Below are 14,481 nucleotides of genomic sequence, written 5' to 3'. Positions count from 1 at the left end.
GGTAGGAAGGGGGGTGCTGAGAGAAGAGAAAGGGGGGGAGGAAGAGACAGATAGTTGAGCCACGAAAGGAAGGGACAAACTGCGGAGTGGAGAGACGAGGCGGGACGGCAGAAGGGAGAGAAGGAGCGACCAGAAAAACGAAAAAGAGGCGTCGGACGTGGAAAAGACGGAAACAGCAGGCCTGAAAACAGAGATGAGGAGACGGATTGCAAAAGCCGATGCGGCGACTGGGAAGACGGGGCTGAGAGGGATCGCGAGGGGAGAGGGACGGCAGGGAGGCGAAGGAGACGGAGGAAGAGAAAGAGAGGCAGAAGGAGAGACAAGGAAAACGAGCAGCTGGAAAAGCAGACGACGCCACAGACGAAGACTTGAGCAATCGAGGAGACGAGGAGCAAAGGCCACGCGGATAGCGCGAGGATCTGCTCAGCAAGTGCGAGGCGTTGAAAGGGTTTTGAATTTAGGATCCCCGTTTCTTGAAGACAGAAACAAAGCGCCGCGATGTCACTGGCTTTTTCTTGAAAACGCGCTTCGGCGACCGCGGGAGAGAGAGAGCAGGCAGCGAGCCGCACGCCACGCCACTCTCTCTCGGTGTCGCTCGACGCGCGAAACTTGCAAGTGAAACGGGGGGAACCCCAGTTTTCACAGCAGAGGGGGCCGAAGAAGACCGGAGCACAAAAAAGACAGTCGGACGAAAAGGATAGCTTTGAGGTCACAGAAAGATGCCTCGAGAGAGCCGTGGTCTTCTATCGGTTGCCTCGGGTGCCGGTCCAGCATGCAGCAAAAACGAGAGAAAAGCACCTGCGCATGCTGATTCATGTGTAAATACACAGCAGGAGCGCACGTAGAGGGAAGATGAGTGCGGATAAAGACATGTTTTGTTCTCTTTTCTCAGACACAGTCAAAATCCTCATACACAGTTGAGTGATTCTCACCTGGAAGGACGATTTGTGTGTGTTTACCTCGCGTGTACATACACCACTAGTGTCGTGTCCGGCGCACAGACACACGGGGAGCACACCCCATATTTTTCCGCTACACCCGCCGAAGAAAACAAGCATCCCTTAAGGGTCCCGTGCCGGCGACTGTTTTGTTTCTTTCCTTTTTCTCTCTGCGTTGATTTCCCCTCCCAGCTCCGCCTCTTTTTTCTCTGGGGACTTCGAGGGCGCTGCTGTGGTGTCGGCGCCGCACTGTTTCAAAGCCTGGTGAAGCGAGGGCGAAGCACACACTGTGTCTGTCGCTCTTTTGCATTGGTAGGACGGCGAACTGCATGCCCAAAGACACTGCGGTGGTGGTCTGCTGCACATCCCCTCATTCTGTTCCTGCCTTCCGGCTCTGAGTGTGGTTTTCATTGCTCGTCGTCTGTGTTCCTCTGTCTGACCCTCCGACCATAAATATCCCCGGAAGGGAAAAGCGATTCTGAAGCAAATACATCGGGCTGCTTTCGGGGCCTTGTTCCAGAAGATACCACTTCCTTCCACGCATTCCCGTGCTTCGCGCGTTTTCCGACTTTCGTGTTGTCCTCCCTCTGAGCTGTATCGAAGGACAGCGGCGAGGAAGGATCCACGTGCGCAGACTCCTCTCTTCACAGTAGTCCTTCTTCTCTGGCAACTCGCCACTCCTCTGCATCCTCTCTTCGGCTTTGACGTGTTATTCTCGCCATTCCCTTCAGAGCAGCGCATTTCTCAGGCTGCTGTAAGCTGAAGCAAGGAACGTCTCTGTTGTGTGGACACCGCGTCGTTTGTCGCTCTATTTTTCGCGACAGCCTACTGCGCGGCGTCTCTTACCGCCATCGAAACAGGCTCTTAAAGCGAGATTTGTTTCTCTCTCCTCTGCAGCGCCATTCGCTATACACAACTCGGCGCCTCTCTGTCGCTTCTCTTCTGCTGCTTCGCCGTTTCTGTCTGTGCACAACCCGCAATTTCGAATTTTCTGGACAAGTCGACATGGCTGCCATTGATGCAGGCATCGCGTCGAGCCATGCCTCGCGCACCCCTGCCAGTCTGGGCGCCCTCAGCCTCCAGCAACTCGTGGGGGTGAAGGAGCAACTTGACGCGGTGAGAGCGACCTCCGCGGAAAACAAAGAGCGCAACGTGCATGCGAAACAAACCAGAGTCCAGCGAGGAGGGGAAGGAGAACGAGGAAGGCGTTTGGTTCAACCGCGAACTGACGGGAAGCCCCACTCCCGTCGCGTGTGCGCAAGGCAGCCGGGCGCTTCCGGCTCCCTTGTTTTCGTCACACAAGTGCCCAGGGACTCTTCACTTTTCCGGATGTTTTCACAGGCTTGGACTTGCTCGAAACGCAAAACGTTTTCTAGGTTCCACAGTTAACTTCACCCTGTTGCGCCCATATATCTCTAGAGAGGGAGGAAGCCACTTTTGTTTATGGCTTGATGAGGATAGATCAGGAGAGACGGATACTCGCAGTTTTTTCTGGGGGCGCGAACAGAGTGCGGACGTGTGCCGTTTCGGGAAAGGCCTTTGATTTTCGTCTCATTTGTGGTTTGGAGGTGCTGCGCTCTGGGTGTTTGAATCGGCCACAGGAAGTGCAAAACTTGTCTGCTCATCTGCGCACTCTGCGCATGGCCAGCGGGCGCCTGCAGGAGGCAAGAGAGGCCTTGAACAAGTTCGCGAGTCCTGGAGATGCGACAGACGAAGAAGACCAGGCAGAAGTTCTCGTGCCACTCACGAGCTCCGTCTACGTGAAGGTAAGACGAACCTGGTCGCCTCGAAGAGCGGCTCAAGGGAGCCACGGCAATTCCTTGTGCTTCTGGTGGGGTCTAACGGCCCTCTCCCAATCCCGGCGATGTGCCTAAACACCGTGTGGTGTATCTTGTCCCTTTTCTTTTTGAAGCGCCATCTCTTCTGCACTGCCTCAAGAGCCCCTTCTCTGTGCTCTCTCTCCGTGGACGCGCAGCCCCAGGCGGAATGCGAACACGCAGAATGTGAAGACTCTTTCGTGCGGGTCTTCTCCGCATCAGATCCGCTGCGGGAAATCGGAAGCCGGAACCCGAAAAGCCGGAGCCGGCGCGTTGCGTATGTTCTCCCAGCTTCGCCACTTGGAAGGCGACTTCCGAAGCGGAAGGGGGGGCCGCTGTCTTTCCTCAAATCTCACGTCACCCGTCTCTCTCCCTTTGTGCGTTTTGGGGCTGCCAGGGTCGGCTCGTGACACGCAAGAAGCTCCTCGTGGACGTTGGAACAGGTTTTCTGATCGAGAAAAACTGCGAGGATGCCAAGAAGGGTCTCGACAAGTGAGTGTTGAGGCCTGTGGCGATTTGTGCGGGTCTGTGATTGTTTGGGTGCTCCCTTCCTCGTCTCGGCCGAGCGGACGTGGAAGGCGCGCGTGCGGAGTCGATAGAGTAGAAGTCGTCGTTCGTCCAGATTGCAGAACGGGAGACAATGCAGCGGCAGATCCGACGCGTGGCTCTTTCTCGTGTGTCTGGGGAAACGTCGGGGGGGGCGGCGGTCTGTTCATCGTCGTGGAGCAGCGGTGATTGAAGTGGAAAACACGCACGTCTTCCTTTGCTCTGGACTCCTGCCCAGCATGAGCGAGGTTCGTTTCGGACGGAAGGTTTTTCGGGCAGACGAGGGGCCGTGCGCGTAGACAGCTGGGTGTACGCACAGCAAAAAAAAGAGAGGTTGGTCGTGTTTCACCGGTGCTGAGTGAAAGGATGTGTCACGAAACCCCTGCATCTTGTTCCAACGGTTGGTGAACTCTCAGGAACGTCAGCATGGTGAACGAGCAAGTGGCGAAGGTGGAGAAGATTCTACCCGAGAAGCAACGCCAATCTGAAGCTGCACAAAACATGATTCAGCAGAAATACTTCCAACAGCAGCTCTTGCTTCAGCAACAGCTCCAGCAGAGCGGCGCCCAGCCCGCGCCGAAGTGAAAAAACTCTTTTTTCCGAGTTGGAACGGAGCAGATGTCCGATTCTCGTGCAGGTGCCGTGGACCTCCAGTGGGGGTCAGCTGAGCGAGGGGACGGTGGAGCCAAAAGTGCGCGCGAAACAATCGGGATTCGGGGCGTGCGTTTTTTCGTATACAAACAAACACACGTGGCTGCTTACGGGTGCACAAGATAGCACTGCGAATTTCTAGGCGCTACGCCAGCGTGTGTCATCTTGTCAGCATAAACGCGCAAACATAAGCAGTTCGTTGCAATCCACCGTCTTTCTCAAAGGCGAGGGGCGGGTTGTGCGTCGTTCGTTCGGTACGCCGTTACGCTAGGCTGCTGAAATCGACCGCGTGACGTGCACGTGAACAGGGTAAAAGAGCCGCCGGATCTCGGGACACTGTCGCAGCCGTACGCATGCATATCGCAATCGCCTCGTACGTATAATTTACACGAGTGGAAACGGGAAGTGAAGCAGCGCACAGGTCAGCAATGGTTGTGGATGCTCGACACACAATACCGCTACCCCTGAAAGAATGTTGCCGACTATTCAAAGTGACAGGCGAAAATGGTCTAAGCAGACGGCGCTCTGTTTCGGAGACAGTCACACTTATCGCCAGCACGGCTCACAACGAAGGGGCCAGCTGACACAGCCTTTGCACATCTCGTCTACGAGTGCCCCTGTGTGGTGCGCGCGCTACGATTTTGCATAGATCCACTCAATTAAACTGGCGGTCGAGGAGCTCTTTCCACCAAGCTAGTGAATCCACAGTGCGCAAAGATATGTATATATGTATATGTATGTATATATATATATATATATATATCCGAAAGGCAACGGTCAGGAGCATCCTCTGGACACGGAGAACCTTGCGACCAATTTTGTGGAGGGATGCCGTTTTCTCGAACCCGGAAACTCTCTGTGCGTGAGTGGTCTAGAATCCTGGCTGGGTGATCTTGAAAACACACGGGTGTTTTCTCCCCCGTTCTTCAGTTGGTCCAGCTCACGAGCAGAGTAATGTGCGGTAGTGCTTGGCGGTCCTCCGGTGTAAGGCTAGAGGAATAACCACGTCTAATGCGCGGCGTGTTTGATCAAAATCAGACGTTTTTCCATGCTATTATCGCTGAAGTGACGCGTTACAGTTCCCAGTTTGGTCCACAGCGCGCAGTCCACTGTGGAGCGTGTGTGGAAGAAAACGCCTCAGCGTTCGAGGTCCAGCATGAACATTGGTGAGACGCCTCGTACAGCTGCTGCGTTTCTCTCCATCTGGAGCCGCCGGCCCCCCTTGTGTGGCCGCGGGGCGACAACTGGGGGCCGCCCGGAGTCTTGTGACGTGCTGAATCGAAGCCCGAAAAGAGGTTTTTTCGCTGCAGAAATCGACGCTTCCGCGCTCAGCGGCCTGCCGAAGGCAGTCCCCCCCCTCTCGGTCCCCAGCCCTCGGGCTCCCTTGTTCCAAGCTGCCGACGGAAGGGCCGTAACCCTGGCGCTCGCGAGTCCTGGACTACCTGACGACGCCGTTTGACGGGACGCAGCGCCTGGCGGAGGCCTCTCAGATTTGCCTCGCAGCCGCACCTGCTTCTGGAGAGCGCCCGCGCTGCTCGCGCCTCCTGGGTCTTGTTTAACTGGCATTGACGAACGGAACCCGCCGCCGCTTCCGGCAAAGCAGTCGATCCAGTCCGCCGGAACTGGGCACGGGCTGCTGTAGGGTCGAGCTGACAGAAACGCATCCGCGTAGGGCCGCACACACACGTACTGCGATGGTACTTGCATGTCCTGGTGAAGACCGAGGACAAGACGCAGCCGGACCTGGCCCTTGCCCCGCGTCGCAAACAGCAACACGTAGGTCTGCTGTTTCGAGTGCTTCATGCCAATCAGTCGCTGCAGGCTGCAGCTACCACTTGCGACTTCATGGAGTGCAACGCTCCCAGCTTGCCCCGCCGCAGTCGCCGACGTTCTGCTGAGCGCTGTAGTGCTGCTGGGGCGGTATATGCCTGATCTGCGTTTCTCCGACGGCCCCGGTAAGCGGCTGCAGCTCTGGGGTCTGTCTAATCCCGGGGCTGAGCTCGCCGTTTGCGGCCGGCGGCCCCACGGGAAGGATCTCGACACGTCGAAACAGGGCTGGGACTTGCATGCAGCGCAGACTGACGCGGGCGCTCGGGCTGTTGCCGAGTAAGGCCGTTGCCCCGTGATCTCGGCAGCGGTAAGACGCGCCGTCGGGCCGAAATCGGTGCGCCGGACCATCGGCGGCGAGTGGTAGGGTACCCAACAGGGGCGGGAACAAGCAGGACAAACGGAAACAACTGGACTGCGCCTGGTGCGCGACTGGGAAGTGGAGACCGAGGATGAAGGGTACGATTGACTCGGGGAGGAAGCAGGTCCAGAAGGACACGAGCTTTCGCTCCCACGATCTGTGGATGTTCGTGGAAGTGCAGACGCGAGAAGGCGGAACTCGATCGATTCTTCCTCGAAGACTTTGTGCAGGGTGGGAGATACGGAAAAGAGGTACAAAACGATGATGCGCTTGATTGGCACGTAGTGGGGGGCGACGCCCAAAGGTCCGTCTCCCAGAGAATCCGCTGTCGAGTCCCCTTCAGAGGCGTTCCCCGTTTCCGCAGAATGGTGAGAGGAGGTGGATCCCAGCCCACGACTTGGTGAACCGCTGGCAAGCGTGCTGCCTGGCAGTTCCGGCGTAGCCAGTGGCACCATCATGGTGGACCCGAAAAGCTTCAGTTCAATCGCTATCTGGGGACCACAGGGATTCTGTGAGCTGGCCGAGTCGACTTCCTGACGCTCATCGTCGGAAACAGGCTTCTCGTCCTCTGGGAGCAAGAGGTGACCTGGCAGATCTTGCAGCGAATGGACAAAGAGCATCATGCGCCACTGATACAGTTTCGGAGGCAACTGACGGCAACGGTCTTCCTTCGTCAGGGAACCTCCCATCACAGCCTCGCCTCCCCGGAGTGTCTGCTTGGGAGGCGCAACGGCGGCGCCGCTGCCAGTCAAGATGCGATGTCGGGGAGGATTCCGGCTTTTGGAAGACGCCCTGGGGGCTGTCGGGCCTGCCGAGAGCCCGGCAGTTGCCGCCGAGGCGTGCGAAGCAGCGGAAGGGTGGTGAGGAGAAACAGGGTAAGACGGCGAACCGCCGGGCGCGGGACGGGAGAGGTGAGCAGCGGTGAGAGACGACGTGCTCGGTGGGAGGGACGAGGTCGAGGGGACCGAGAACGCGACCGAGTTCCTTGGCTTGGAACTCCCTTGCACGGTTGGAATCGCAACTGATCTTCGGGGATCTTCGTCCGTATGGACAAAGGCAAGCAGCGGATCACGTTCCTTCGCCCGATCGATCTGCAGGTTAATGCTGCTGTGTTCGTTGTCTCCTTTGCCTTGTTCCGCGAAAGATGCTGTTTGTCGAGGAGGTGCGTTGTTGAAGGAACGCAGAAGGTCAATCAGATAAGGATCATCTGGTTGCGTGCTGCTCTGCGAAGAGGGCGATAGGACACAACATCATCCATCTTGACGGAGAAAAGTGCTTGTGCACAGACGACGCAGCGACATCATCCGTTCTCACCGAGGGACGGGCGTTCGCACACGTCGATGCTCCAATGTGAAGTGTCCTCAGTGTGTGGCTGTTTTCGAAACGGTGACAATTAGCCAGAGTTTTTTTTGCGGGGGCCGCCCGCCCCGTGTGGGAGTTTTCTGTGTGAAAGAGACTGATCGCTAGGACCAGTATGCCGAGGAAGATTACGATGACTCTCAGAACCGCAAAACGCTCTATCGCAGGCAAATGCACTCAGGAGCTCCGCGGAGGAGACGTCGCGCCTAGTGGAAGGACTGGATGTCTCGGCGTGTGGTAGTTCAGAAAACCCCGTCACCCTCTGCCGGCACTTAACCTGTTTCTGTCGCACGATGTAGTTAAAGTCGGATAGTGGAAGTAAGGAAACACTAGCGGAATGAAACACTCCAAGCGTCTTTCTTTTGGTCTGACCGTCGAGAAACGGCCTTTACTTTCCTGGGTTGTTTCCCACATTTTGTGCCCGATTTCTTCGTGTGTTGCTGTGGCACGTGAACGCTTGCGTCACGAATTTTTCAGGCGTCAGCGAACCCAACCCAGCTGTCTCTCTCTGGATCCCTGGCAGAGGAACGTACCGTGTCCGGTGGGGACACGCGGGCCGAGGTGGAACAAGTCAGAGCCGCAATGGATGCGGGAAAAGCGATGTCTATATCGATTCAGGGGCAAAAGTTCTTGTGGAGTCCTGCGGCCGCGTGGCGCACCGGGGAAATGTGTAAAATCCTGCCCGAACGGCGGAGAATAGCAACTGGCCTCGCTCACCTGAATCGCGTCCAAGACGCCAGTGAAACTGAAGAAAGTCGGCTCTCTGGAAGGCATCGGTTGGCGCAGAGCTTGCGCAAGGTCGAGCTCGGCCTTGATCAGCTCCCGCTCGGCCAAGTATAGTGAATAGCATAGAGAACATACTGGATAGTTGTAAGACAGCTGAAGTCTTCCGGAGAGAGGGAAGAAAAGAATGTCAACCCCGCGTTTCCTCATGTGGTGTTGGGTCTCGAGCATCATTCGCAAATTCACGGTCTTGCTGAGATCTTGCTTGCGATGCTTTAACCCACACATCTGACACATGGCCGGAATTGCCAAACGGCTGATGTTTTCGCAGCTCTTCTTTCTGCGGCGCTCGCCGATGTCGTCTTCGCTCTCGTCTGGGGGTTCAGCCGCCGAAGAAGAGAACGTGATTGGCATCGTTGGTGATGCTTGTCGAACGGTAAACGATTTCACCTACACCATTGTTTCGCAGAAAAACCGGAAGAAGCGGAGACCAATCGCAACCGGTGCATTACCAAGCCAAGCCGTCTCCCTGTGTCGGTTGAGGGTTGAGGGATTTTTCGCCGAATCTTCCCCCCCCCCCCCCCCTGCAGCAATGTTTCTTTTCCATCGCTGACTCAAACGTCCCCCGCGGCGGGCCTTCCAGGGATGCTTTGGCGTGGACGCCCGCTTTGTTCCGAGGCATTTTTAAAGTGATCTGCTATCTCCTCGTAGGTGCTTCCACTCGCGGACTTGGTCGGCAGGCCCTTTGTGCGTTCTATTCTGGTAGATGTCGTCTCAGGACGACGTGCGGGGTCTGTTACCCAAGTCGCTGGTGTTGAGCGTACCTGGATGAAATACCACGTGCTGGAAGGTCCTTTTACCAAGTCGACGACTAAGGTTTCCAACCACACTCTGAACAGCGTCTGTGTGAAGTGAAAGATTGATTTGGCGACTTGCGCAGCGGCAGCAAGCGTCGCTCCTGCAACTGGAAAGACGTCGAAGCTCGTTTCATCTGGATCGGCTTTCCGCAGCTGCTCTTCTTCTGCCGTCCTTGACACGCCATTCAACGTGGGGTTGTCGCAGCTAACGCAGAACTGGGATGTCAAGTCCCCCCCGAGATTCCGAGCCTGTTGAGGAGTCAACCGATTGACGAGCGTGAATCCCGACGGCGCCCGACAAGCACTCCAGCAGACACGTGTCAGCTGACAGCGACTTCGCAGTTTGCCCCTCACAAAAGCCTGCACCAGCGAACAAGGGTTCTGCCCACGAAGCACATAAGGCCCGTTCGATTCCAGTCGAGAACGACTTGTTGAGGCATCGCTTGGCAGGTCCCCTTCTCCCAGCAAAGAAGCGCGTTGCGTGTTTGTAGACGGGGCCTCTCCACATGCGTACCACGCTCACGTTTCGGCATGCATTTGCATCATGGAATATACATTTCTTGTCAGCGGAGACTGTCCCTTCAGCCCCAGGTTCACTGATTTGAAGATCCTTCAGTATGCTTCAACTTTCGCCCAGGCAGTCTCCAGAGAAATCTAGTTGTTCACGATCATGGCAGACGCGACTGGTGTGCACACTGTTTGAAGAGGCTGATGCGTGAACATGTTGATACGTGTAGATTTCTGTCTCTATCTGTAAATGCTTCGCTCGGGGGAGAGAGAGACTGTCGGTGTGAGCTGACCTGATATACGCGTTCTACCGAGCTGTCTGAGGAAACGGAACTCAGCGTAGTCAGATCGACAGCCTTGGTGATATTGCAGTCTTTCCTCATGTAGTGCATCTGCTTCATCACGGCAGCTGGATAAGGGGGTGACGCCTGGAGTTGTGCCTCCAAACCCGTACCCTCGAGCAGTTGACTTGTCCTTCCACAAGAGATCGATCCTCGCTGCCTGCGGTCGCCCCCTTGCTCGCTTCTCTCTGGGTTGTTCCAAGGCCCCGGGGTAGAGGTGCGACGTTTAGTAGGCGCCAGCTGGCCAGTCTCCCCTGTTAGCCTCGCTTGCTCGTCGGCATGCATCCAAGTGAACAGATTGTTTTCCAGCAGCTTTGCCGCTGAAAAGTCGCTCTTGATGACCCAGCCATTGGACGCACCTGCTCCGCCAGTGTGGTCCTGCTTGAGAGCGTCGCTATCTGGCGTGCCTAGCATTCCCTCTGGACCACTGGAAATGTAGAAGCATTCCGTACCCGAGCAAAACACCGTGTCGGGAATGATAACATCCAGGTTACTTGCCAGGCGACAAACAAATGCGAGCGAATGCTTCGGATGCATCAAGACGCATTTCCACCATCCCACGGCTGGTTGCACTGGAAGGAGGTTGTAGTAATTCGGGTCGGAACTGATGAACGCAATTTTAGAGAAGTGTTTATCTTTCCTGGCTTTCTTCGCCCGAAGAATTTCTTTGGTCCTCCTGCGTAGCCCTGGCAGCTCCTCTGCAGCCTTCCTCCTGACGGAGGGGGCGGTGGCGGGACGTCCTCCGCCATGGCGTTGTGTGCTCGTTTCAGATGACACTGTCGGCCGGAATCTGTTCCTTGTGGGCGCGGGTTTCTCTTGTCCATCATCCCTCGTAAGGCCGTCGGAAGACTGTAGAGAAGAACTAGGGGGGACCTTTTCGACATCCGCAGAATGAACTTGTGAACCACGAGACTCCTGCCGTCCAACGGGCACCGACCCGTGGCCGAAATCCGCCGACTGACAAGCAGCATCATCAGAAGCCTCGGGAAAGTCCGAGTGTTCGGTGGCCATAATCGGCTGTGATCATCCCACCTTTCAGCCCACCAACGTCGGTTCGCAGGTAAGTTGCTTGTTGATGTACACAACTGGCGGAAAACCAATGGAAGAGTGCATGCCGCCCAAGCTCTGGACCCGGCGGCCTCGCTACGGACACGGGGAATGGGAGAAACGAAGTCTCTGAGGCGTGCGCTGCCAAAGTCCCAGCTTCCGTTTTTCAAACGTTTCTTCGAAAAACGTTTTCTTCGTGCCATGCCTTCTATGTGCCCTCATGTGACCAAGGCGAAATCTCCATTAGACAGCGCGACGCCTTTACTGTGGACGCCGTCGAAGAAATATTATTCATCTCTCTCACGTTCCGGAGACGATGAGTACGTTCACACAAGGTGGAGGGAAGCAACGCGATATACTCGTATTGCTGAAGTACCTGGTTTCTTGCAAAACAAGTAACATAAATCTTCGCAGTGTGTTCTCAGCACCGTCATGCGTGTGTTGAAATGCCTCAGCGGTTCCAACCGCTGCCGTGATCTGCTTTCATCTGCTCACGTGCAACACCAACAACCACATGGTCAACTTGGCCATGTAGCCCACTGAGTATTTGTACGGCTACCAACGCACGAGTGTCATCGAGACTGTCTATATTCATTGCAAACACAGACGCGAACTGCAAAAACTGGGCTTCTAAGATAGCTGCAGACCTTTTCAGCAGAGATTCGCGGTCTACCAGTTTATCGCCCCGTCTCTGCAACGGGTTTTGGACGAAGCAAGGGTGGCTGTCCGTCAGGCGTTGACACATCGCTCAATACATTTGGAGAGAATTTTAATGAAACAGTCAGGGGTTATCCCAACTGCCCCACAAAAGGCAGGGAACTGACATGCAGATGCAACTGACTTTCATGGGCCCGAAACCGGACGCTGTGGGACGACCAAGAGTAGTACACCTGCGGTTTGAGAGACGCCAACAAGTTTTGCGGGCTATCAGAGACGTTGTAAATTCTGTGAACACACGGCCAAAGCCTTTTGTGCGTCACTAGGGGAGCGGCCAGCTGGGTGTGACGTTTGGCACTAGTCGAGCGCTACTCCGTGAGGAGTCACGAAGCACAACGCACTCCGCTGCCGTTTTTTATCGTGCCTTATAGCCTCAAGTGTCCTGCAACTCTTGTTGAGTTGCATATGAGAACGGGTGTACTCCGTGACCTACACGCAAACTGATTCTGAACAAAGTTGCTCTCTTTTGCTCAGCATTCCTGGCCGTTGCTGCTCGATTGTGTCTTCTGGCCAGCAGACGAAAAAGGGAACCAAGGTCGATACCGTCCCAAGCAAAGTTGAAAGAGCAGTGGTCCTGTGCGGGCGACGACACTTGCTTGTAAATATGCTACGACTACGGGCAACAGCGATGTACGCTTTTAACGGCAAATTCGTCGCTGAGGCGGCGTGTTGGTGTACCAGTGCGGCCAAGACGTGCCCCCAAACAGTGACGATTGGTCGAGTTAATAAAATGCCTTGTGGCTGCATCGAAAACCGACAAGTCTTCAGAGCTAGTTTCTCGCGCATTCAAGAAATACATTTCTTTGGACAATGCGCGATATCTCAGGAAAAATGAAGGGCAACTCAGCGATCCGTCCTGGCTGGGAAGCACTCCTCCGACACCAGAACGGCACTGCGCAGGGGGAAAAACAAATTTGCCGTGGAAGCGAGAGCGTTCACGCCAAGGCCAAAATGCGGTTATGAAAAGCGAATTCGCCGTTCAGGTCGATGGCGAGGGATATGCTTCAGGATCACCGTGTGGAAATGTACACGTGCGATCTGGTTGGGTTTACCGACCGGAATCTAGCGGTGAGCAACACGTCATCACGACAGGTATTCGGCTTCCAACTGTTTTAGCCGGCGCCGTTGACCCGATCAGTGAGCCCTTCTGTTTGGTGTGACGATTTGCCCAAGGAAATCACCTGGCATTGTTAGAAGCGTAAGAAACGCCGACTTCCTGTAGAGTGACCGGTTTGCGCTACGACGATCTGGAGGATATTAGGTTGCTCTCACAACTTTGCTGTTCCAAAGTGGGCAAAAGACAAGAGTCAAAATGCGTTGACTCACCCGAGGCAGTCCTGCACAGATTCGCAAGACACGAGCTAGGATAAGAGGACTCTGACACTGCCAAGCTAGCTATTTCCCACTGAACCGTTTGTTCGAACGTGCATACGGATGACACGAGTTACACCCTGTAGAAACAACCCCCAGCCCTCCGCTCAGAGTGTTGCTGTGTTTCATTTATGTGAAACGAAAGCGAAGTGGTACGAGATTGGGAGCCAGTAAATCGTTCTGGACCTCCACGGCACTGTCTCGCACACTTTGTGTTTGCTGTATCCCGTTGCCATCTGCTTTGAGCAAAATTGCATCTTTCTCTTCTCGTTCGAACGGACTGGCGTTTCTTTCTGGGGGATCAAATCAGGAACCGGGGGCGCATTTCGTTCCCGTCAGCCCCATTCTGCTGGTCTTGCTGCTGTCCGTGTTTGCACTGCTTGGACTGTTTTTGCGGTTGTTTCCTATTCGTCCGCTTCACGGCCTTTTCGGGTTCCTGACGGACCTCCTGACCCAAGAGGTCCATCGTGGCTTTGACAGTGGACACGAAGGCACAAACACAGACACGGGTGAGGACAAAATGCACGGTTTCGCCGTTTCTCTCCACCGCACGTGATCCACTGTTGTGCATGGGACCGCCGGATTATCTAGTCGCGCATGTGAGAATGTGAGTTGGTTCTTATTCCTGTTGTGGCGTTCGTTCAGCCATGCAGCCGGATCTGGAAATGGGAGGAGGCTTGGATGACGAAGCTGCATACACCGGGAAGATCATCGACTCACCACGCCATGATGTGCCCGAGAAGTCAGCAGCAGGTAGGCGTGGTTCTGAATCGCATTCGGTCGTGCCGTGCAGGCTTCGCGCCTGTTGTAAGTGATCTGCGTCAGCTACGTCTTTAAGCGCTGGTATTGAGCCGCCGGCGCGCTTGATCGAAAATCCGCTCGTCTCTCCCCGTGCCGCCGTTAGCACCTCAGACAGTTCCCCCCGGTTGCCGTTCTTGGGTAAGCCTTTTAAAATCACAAGCACGGCTTTGGCATGTGTTCTTGGGCTTTGCAGCCTGTGCAGGTTGGATGCTGATCAAGGGACAGGAACCGTCGACGCCCTCCGAATCCTGGTCTACGACCGAGTCCGCCGGCGGCGTGTGTTCGGAGTTTGACGATGAAGATGATGCGGGCGAGTCGGGTTACCTGACCCCTCGGGTCACAGACCGGCCTTCCGTGAGGCCATCGGTAGTCCCCCAGGTACACATTCGCCGGCTGAAACTCGGCTGTGTGGAAAACGTGGGTACCTCCGTGTCTTCCATCGATACGGGTTCCTACAGGTCATTCGACATCCTGGGGATTGCGACATACTGACTGTTGCTTTTTGCAGTGATGCATTCACTGCTGCATGATGTTCATGCGTGTCAGTTTATATCTTACCCTTCTGTATATTGGTTACAGTATATGATGCTTTGCTATCTGTCGTCGGTCTTACGAAGT

General features: G+C 55.5%; 3 protein-coding genes across 3 annotated transcripts; 2 read left to right on the top strand and 1 right to left on the bottom strand.

Annotated features, from left to right (window-relative positions):
• Window positions 1-1,943: 1,943 nt before the first annotated feature.
• NCLIV_057860 (putative prefoldin subunit 5) lies at window positions 1,944-3,886 on the top strand (the record flags this gene model as incomplete). Its single annotated transcript, XM_003885342.1, has 4 exons — window positions 1,944-2,054; window positions 2,540-2,704; window positions 3,153-3,247; window positions 3,718-3,886. 4 exons carry the CDS (start codon window positions 1,944-1,946, stop codon window positions 3,884-3,886), a joined length of 540 nt encoding a protein of 179 aa, XP_003885391.1.
• A 1,203-nt stretch (window positions 3,887-5,089) lies between these two features.
• NCLIV_057850 (conserved hypothetical protein) lies at window positions 5,090-10,938 on the bottom strand (the record flags this gene model as incomplete). The annotated part of the gene is made up of 4 exons (XM_003885341.1): window positions 5,090-7,363; window positions 8,217-8,672; window positions 9,047-9,439; window positions 9,880-10,938. 4 exons carry the CDS (start codon window positions 10,936-10,938, stop codon window positions 5,090-5,092), a joined length of 4,182 nt encoding a protein of 1,393 aa, XP_003885390.1.
• Window positions 10,939-12,714: 1,776 nt separating this feature from the next.
• Window positions 12,715-14,355, top strand: NCLIV_057840 (hypothetical protein; the record flags this gene model as incomplete). The annotated part of the gene is made up of 4 exons (XM_003885340.1): window positions 12,715-12,759; window positions 13,373-13,571; window positions 13,708-13,815; window positions 14,057-14,355. The coding sequence occupies 4 exons, from the start codon at window positions 12,715-12,717 to the stop codon at window positions 14,353-14,355; spliced, it is 651 nt and encodes a 216-aa protein (XP_003885389.1).
• Between the last annotated feature and the right edge of the window lie 126 nt (window positions 14,356-14,481).

The sequence above is a fragment of the Neospora caninum genome, chromosome XI (assembly GCF_000208865.1).
Source record: "Neospora caninum Liverpool complete genome, chromosome XI".
Lineage (NCBI taxonomy): Eukaryota > Apicomplexa > Conoidasida > Eucoccidiorida > Sarcocystidae > Neospora > Neospora caninum.
This window is presented reverse-complemented; position numbering and strand designations above follow the sequence as displayed.